Here is a 7261-nt window from a genome sequence, read left to right as displayed (position 1 = left end):
GTGCTTTCGGGATTCCAGAAAAAAAAAACACCCAACTGTCTCTGTCAACAGCACATCTGTTTGGGTATTTTCAAGGAATCTGGAATGCATTCTCAGAGCTCTTCCATGAGAAAAAGTAAACATGTCATATACAAAACATTTTTATTAAAACAAATATACACCATTTTATATACAAAATGTACAAGAAAATAGTCTATTAAGCTTAGTGATTTAATTTCTATGTATTACATGCAAACTAGAACTTGTTCCGTCCTGCACTCTTATGCACACAGTGGCCCAGGGTAGGTCTGCAGGGTGATACAGCTGGCTGCATACAGTACTGTAAGTATCCTGGTAGAGTGCTAGAAGGGATCACAGAATGGAATGGCATAAATAGAGAGCTCTGCCCCATCAGTGCAAAAATGGTTTCATGTGGCAGCTCTTCAACTATTATGTGGAAATAGATAAGGCATGCCTACGAGCAGATAACATCCTATGAGTGGACCTGGGTAACTGTACTACGTGGAAGCAAAGCCTAAACTGAGTTTTCACATTTTACTGGTCTAAACTATTTACACAGTTTAAAGATCTGAAAGATGAACTATGTGATGGAATAAATCAGAGAGGGCCAATTAGTGCAATTTTTCTGACTAAGTGTAATGACAGTTGTTAAGCTCAATGTCACCAGTGTTGCACAAGTAAGCAGCAACCAAAACTAATAGGCAAGACACTCATTTGCAGTGTCTCTCCCAAGCACTCCATGAGTAAAGCGCTCATCACGTCTCGCGTGGGGAGGACAGTAACCTCCTCCCCAGGCCTCCGGCACGCAATGCCATTCAGCGGTACCCCACCAGGTCAGATCCCACGGCACATCGGCAACCTTCCAGTAAGAGCTTGACCGCTGAAGCGATGACAAGGTGCGTACTGCGGCTGAGCATCTTCAGTGCCAGGAGTCCTGCTAGTGAGATGGGAGTCGTTTTTTTTTTCTTTTTTTTTCTTATGATGGAGTTTTTCTTGCTAACCTTTTCAGGCCTAAAAGTTAAACGGAATATAAAAACTACTTTCTTTGTTCAGTCAGTAACAAACGATTTCTTCCATTCTCCTCAGGCTCGTCAAAGTTCCTACCCAAGAGCAGTTCATGGTCGGAGGAAGCCAGGGGTTTACAAGCCACAAGAAATGACTTGCATGGTAGGTCTCACTGTCTCCACCCAGGAGAAGTCTAGGCTGTTTTTCTGGTCAAAGAACCTGAACTCCAGGTCTCCTAGACAAAATAAACCAAGAATGAATACTGAATCTCACGCAGCAAGAGCAAAATAGTCAATATATGTAAATATATAAAAAAAGAAAGATTTCTCAGATGTGAGCAAATACCTTAGTCTAATATTTTGCTAAAATACTCCAAACACTCTCTATTAAACTGCGCCATTTAAGCTACTGCTAGTGGAAATTCTTCGGTTACATTGCAAGGATTTCCTGAGGGCTGACATAACTTACATGTGTACAACCCTAAAACAAATCTGTAGTATACTCTTACTGGAGGCATTTTTCGCCTTTTCCTTTTTATCAACAAATTCCTTACAGCTTTCCGACAGGCTACTTGGAAATCTCAGAACACGGGGATATGCAAATTCCTCCATTTGCTTTGCTCCCTCCCAATTAGTGTCTTGCATGAAAACCCTCATCTGCCTCGTCCTGTGGCCTTGACCGTCAGTGGTAACCGAGGAGTCTGTACCTGAAGTCGTGTCGATCTCCCCATCCTGCTCCTTGTAGCTGTAAGTGCTGCACATGGTCTGCGTGCCCAGCTCGTTGGTGAGAAAGCCTTTCCCCCCAACGCTGGTGGTGTGCCAGTCTTGGGCTGGTTCAAGCAACTGTAAGAGAATAAGGAGATGGTAAAAACTACTCCTTTTTTTCTGTGGGTGCAGTATTTTATTCCTTTCTTTTAACTAGAAAACAGGTAAGCAAAAAAGATCAAATTATATCTTCTTATGCTAAATTACATAAAACTCTGTTTACTCCCAGCTAAAAAAAAAAAAAAAGTTAATGCAAAACAGGGCGGGCCACAGCCCCTTCGGTGATGAAACCCCCATCTTATCAGTGGGATGAGCGTGACATGTCTGGAAACACAGATTAAGTGCCATACATGTCAGAGATAGAGGGAAGGGCAAAATGAAAAAGCCTAGAGAAGCTTTGCAGACTCTAATACAGCAACCTCTACTTCTAGCAGTACTCAATAGCTTTCTCTGACTTTCACATGAAGAGTAAATATTTCCATGAATGTGTCCTCTCCAGCTCACGTTTGTGAAGTAGCCTTTTTATACTGAATTTTTCAGGCTTCCTCATTTAATGAGGGTCTTGGATTACCTAAGTGTATGTTCAGCTTGTATAGGGCTGGATCAGATAGCTGCTTCCCTTCCTCTCTAGGTGCAAAGAGCAACTTTGGCCAATTTTATTCTGACCAGAAGGGCTGGTTTTACCTTAAAAATCTCCGAGTTCATTTCCTCTTCATCTTCGTCTGTGACTGTTTTGTAAGCACATTAAAAAAAGAGAGAAGAAAAAGAGACATAGATGTCAACTTTTTGCACGTTAGCCCTCGCACTTCTGCTTCTTCACCACACAACCCACTTCTGTGTGACAAGTCTCTTGTCACACTACACCACTACCTTTTATTTTCCCCCCCCTACGGATGACACCGAGGAGTGGCTCATGGGTTTGAGGTGGGGAGGCCCATCAGCAGCTCCGTGCCCCACACTCCCCACAGCCCTTCATCTCAGATGCTCTTCAACAACTGCACGTTGGGTTGTGTGGCTCCAGCCAGCTCTTACGCCTCCCCAAGAGTCACCAAAGCAGAGCCTAGTTGGTATGCAGGAGGAAGAGGATTTGCACCCTCTGATATATCTATGTTAATTATTTTTTTTGCCCCATTGGGAAGCATGGTTACCTCCACTGTCACTATTGTACCTATCTCTGTCCTGCTTCTGGCATCACCTCATTTCAGCTGCCTTGGGAACCCCCAGTCCCACCCTCCCGGCTTCTTCATCCCACTGCCTTGCCTCCAACCTGCCTCCAGTAGACCGATGAAAGACCGGGCTAGGAAAAAAGAAATACCTTCTGAGGATGAAGCCAGGGGAGACACCTGGAGCTGGTAGAGGTCATTGGTGCTGTCAGCCATGGTGATTTCCATCGGCGACTTCCAGTCAGTCAGGGAGCCACTCACCTCGCACGGGGAGAGGTCTGCGGGATGCACCAGGAGGAGTTGGCACTCACAGGAGAGACACAATCATCTCTCTTTCCTCCCTGCCTGTCTGACAGCACAGCCAGGCCCAGCCCCAAGAGTTATCTTTGTCTTTTGGCATAAAGATTGTGGGTTTAGCATAAACAGCCCTTTCCACTCCGCTCAGAGAGCTAAAAACTGAGTCTCACCTAAGGTGATGGACGTGCTCTCAACGTCCACTTCCTGCCCCGTGTAGTCGTGAACGGTGTAGCCACTGTGGTCATCTGGCAGAGGAGTGTTGGTTAGTCTTTCTGCTGACTCCTCCATCCTCATGTCTTCATACGACTACAAAAATAAGGGCAAAGAATGAAAGACTTGTCTAAGAATGCACGAGTTCCCATATGAAAAAAAATTAAGCACTAAAACCACCAAAACCTCTAGCTTCTTCAGCTGCCTCTACAGACACATACCTTTCTCTTGCTCTTGTTTCTTGCTTCTCTTGAAGACTTTGACTTCCTTTCTGTTAAATAAAAATAAGACAAATGTGAGAAAGGGCTGCCTGGCTGACATTTCAGGCAAGCGTGAGCTCTTGCAACTTTGAGCCCTGCTCAGCGAGCTCTTGCTACCACTGTCCCAGTAGCAGCAAGTCCCAGTTGCTTCCTGATGATGCCTTTAGGCACGTTTAAAGCAGTTGGGATAAAATGAACTGTGTGTACAAGCTGTTACCAATGGCAATAACCAGTGACTAACCCCAGCAGCACCAGTGCTACCAACAGGTCTGTTATACCCCTGCCTACACAGAGCAGGAAATTTAAGCGGTGTTTAAGCGCAGTAGTGGAAGCTGCGTAACCCCAGCTGGATTGCTGAGGGCTTACCTTTCTTCTGATCCTTTGTCAAGGGCGGCAGCATCCTGTAAACCCTGACAGCACTGGAGCCTTTGTTGATGCTTTTGTCCTTCACTTCTTCGATGTCAGGCAGTGAATTCATAGCACAGCGGAAGTTCGCCTTCCAGGTTTTCGGGTCAGGGTTTTTCTCACCTACTTTATATCTTCCTATAAATAAGGGATGGGGTGAGTGTTTAGACTTTTCAGTGCTAGTTCTTCCCTCCAAAAAAAAATAATTATTATTCTGTTTTCTCTGACATATATACTAGGAGTTAATATAACTACCTGAGGTGTAAGTCAAGGCAAAAAAAAGCCTTCTTTGAGATATTCCTCTGACTGATGAAAACGTAACGCCAGCACACACCTGTATGAATGGCCCAGCTCCGGAAAAGGCAGGCATCTTTCTCCATGTCCCAGCCATGCTTAGCTGCGTGTTTCCACGGGATTTGAAACATCATCTTATCCTGAAGTTAAACCAATAGAGATTTGAATTGAGAAAGAAGCATTACATGCCAGTTTCAAATGATGGATTTAGTCAAAGAATTCTCAGTAGTAGCTCAGAAATTTTATAAACCCTCTGCTCTGTATCTTAACTAAGCATCCATTGCTCCATCTATTTTGTTCAATGCATACAAGGTTTTTTATAAGTTCTGAAACTGGGAAAGCCACATGTAGTATGGTACAGTGCAAATAAGCAATACCATCAGTTTTATCCCAGAATCATTTAAATGCATCTAATCTATCAATGCATCATTAACTACAGTATATTTTCCAGGTACGCTTTGGTAGAGAATCCCTTTTTAAAGTTGCCCATAAGATCCTGCATGAATCCTAAGAAAAGCATTACTTATCACCTAGCTTACATATCACCTTGGGATGGATATGGAAACTTCAGAGAAAGAGAATAAGCCTAGTGATCTCATCCTGCGGTAGAGGTACAGGGATGTGCCTTCCAGACCAAAGTCAGGCAAATCCAGAGCTTCTTTCAGGCCAAATCTTGTAACTGGGAGCAACTGGGACTGTAACAGTAGCTACTTAACAGGGACAGGAGGTGACTTAGCTCAAGTGGGCAGCAGGAGTTCAAAGAGATCTTGGAGTTTTCTTGGTTCTCCATGATGTTCAGATTGCTTTCACTTTAATTTACCATTTCCCTCCTGGGAATTTTCCCAGGGAAATAAATGGAACTACTACATTGTGTGCCAACCAGAACTACCTTTTCTGAAAACAAAAATAGTTGCTTTCTAAACATAATGCTTGCAAGTTTTTTCCATGTCCTTCTTTCCTTTATGATCTTGACTTATGTTTAGTGTTGTCTAAGAACAAGGATGGTTAAGGATATAGAAGTAATAATAATGATAATAATAGTAATAAATGACCCTCACCTTGTTAATCCATATCAGTCCTGGTATTTGATTGGAATTAATCTGCATTTCCAACCAGGGCCTCATGCGCATTCTTGACACTGGCATGTTGTCTATGAAAGAAATATTAGGTCAGCAAAACACTCATCACTATTTTAACCATTCTGCAATGTCACCCCTCCTTTCCCTTCTGTACTGTAAGCATTACCACTAAGGCTATCGATGCAACCAAAACTACTTTTCCAGCATCTTAACTCTTTTTCAGTATCTTCCACCTGCTTCTGAATGGCAGCGCTGGCGCTCTGCCTGCTGAGCACCAAAAACACTCCTGAAGGTCGGAATTCTGGAAAGGGGCTGATTGCAGCGGCGGGTGCTCGGCCCGTGCTGTTGGGAGGAGTTTTGCGTGGGACAGGGCCACCCGGGAGGGAGCCCGGCCCCGACCCCCCACCCTGGGAGGGAGCCCACCGCCAGCACCGGCGCGCTTTTCCCGGGAGGGGGTGCGGGTGTCCCCCCGCGGGGACCGGTGCGGGACCCCCCCTCCGCGGCCACGGCGGGGCCTTAACTGCACAGCCGCCTTCTTAAAAGTTTATTATTAATTAAATTGCGCAAGGCGGGGGGGGAAGCCCACCCTGCTGCAGGGGGGATCCCCAATTACCAACGCGGCCAGCCCCGGCAGACCCGCTCCCGGCCGCCCAGCACCCTTCCCCGCCGCGCAGCACCCTTCCTTCCCCGCCGCGCAGCCGGAGCGGGGCCCTCCCAGCCCTTCCTCTGCAGAAATAATTTCCTGTTTGCGGTGTTTTTTTCAAGACAAACAGGCCAAGATTTCCCAAACAATGCATTCCAAACTTTCACCAACAAGGCGCTCGGCGGCGGGGGGACAGCGGCGCGGGGAGGAGGGCAGCCGGGGCTGGCTGCCCCCCGCGGGGAGCACGGCTCGGGGCCGCGGGGTCCGGCCCGGGGCTCGGCGCTGGCAGACGCTCAACGGCGGAGCGGAGCCTCCGGCAGAGCGGCGGCCGCGCCCGGACATGCCCGTCCCCGCGGGTGCGGGGGGACATCCCGCCCCGTCCCCTCCCGCGGGTAGGGTAAGGGGCCGCGACCGCCGCCCGCCGGAGGGATGCCCGGTGCCCACCCGACGGCCGCCGGCGCGAAGAGCCCCGCTCCCCCAAACCGCCTCCGCACGGCGAAACCCGGCGCTGCCCCCTCTCGGCGAGGCAAGCCAAGCTCAGCCGAGCCGAGCCGTGCCGTGTCCCCGGAGCCGATCCCACGAGGGATCGGAGCCCCGCTGCCGTGCAGAGCGGGCGGCGAGCGACTGGACGGGACGGGACGGGACGGGACGCACCGCGACCCACCTCGCTGTGCAGTGCAGTGCCGAGCCGTGCAATCCTGTGCCGTGGTGTGCAGCGGTGAGGTGAGGTGAGGTGAGGTGAGCCGAGCCGAGCCGAGCCGAGCCGAGCCGAGCCGAGCCGAGCCGAGCCGAGCCGAGCCAACACTCCCGCGCCCGCTGCCCGCCGACCCGCCTCTGCCGCCCGCGGGGCGCGTCCTCGGGTATAACGCGGCGGCGCCCGGGATTCCCCGCCGCCCCAGGCCTGGCTGCGTCTCGGCCAATCAGCGCCGCCGCGGGGGACGGCCGCGCCTCCCATTGGCTGCCGCCGCCGGCATCACTTCGGGGAAATCACGCTGTTGTAGCACCAGCGCCGCGGGGGGGGCACCGCCCCCCCGCCCCGCCGCGGGCCCGTCCCCGCCCCGCCCGCCGCCGTCCTGCGTGGGTGCGGGCTCGGCCGGCCGGGGCTCGGCGCGGGGTCCCGCCGGGACCGTCCCGCCGAGCG

The 7261-nt window shown here is 49.9% G+C and overlaps 1 protein-coding gene across 2 annotated transcripts; it reads right to left on the bottom strand.

The window, feature by feature from the left end:
* Positions 1–124: 124 nt before the first annotated feature.
* On the bottom strand, positions 125–6939 carry IRF1 (interferon regulatory factor 1). 2 transcript variants are annotated; one of them, XM_087754011.1, is made up of 11 exons: positions 6785–6939; positions 5457–5548; positions 4439–4538; positions 4066–4242; positions 3661–3710; positions 3400–3535; positions 3085–3210; positions 2454–2497; positions 1712–1847; positions 1105–1240; positions 125–1011 (listed from the first exon to the last, which is right to left on the bottom strand). In XM_087754011.1, exons 2-10 carry the CDS (start codon positions 5541–5543, stop codon positions 1140–1142), a joined length of 957 nt encoding a protein of 318 aa, XP_087610137.1. In that variant the 5' UTR covers positions 5544–5548; positions 6785–6939; the 3' UTR covers positions 125–1011; positions 1105–1139. The 2 variants fall into 2 exon arrangements, with proteins under 2 accessions (XP_087610137.1, XP_087610136.1); XM_087754010.1 differs by having other exon boundaries at positions 125–1240.
* Between the last annotated feature and the right edge of the window lie 322 nt (positions 6940–7261).

The sequence above is a fragment of the Nipponia nippon genome, unplaced genomic scaffold (genome assembly GCF_047370975.1).
Source record: "Nipponia nippon isolate SJK-2023a ecotype South Korea unplaced genomic scaffold, ASM4737097v1 scaffold_17, whole genome shotgun sequence".
NCBI lineage: Eukaryota > Metazoa > Chordata > Aves > Pelecaniformes > Threskiornithidae > Nipponia > Nipponia nippon.
This window is presented reverse-complemented; position numbering and strand designations above follow the sequence as displayed.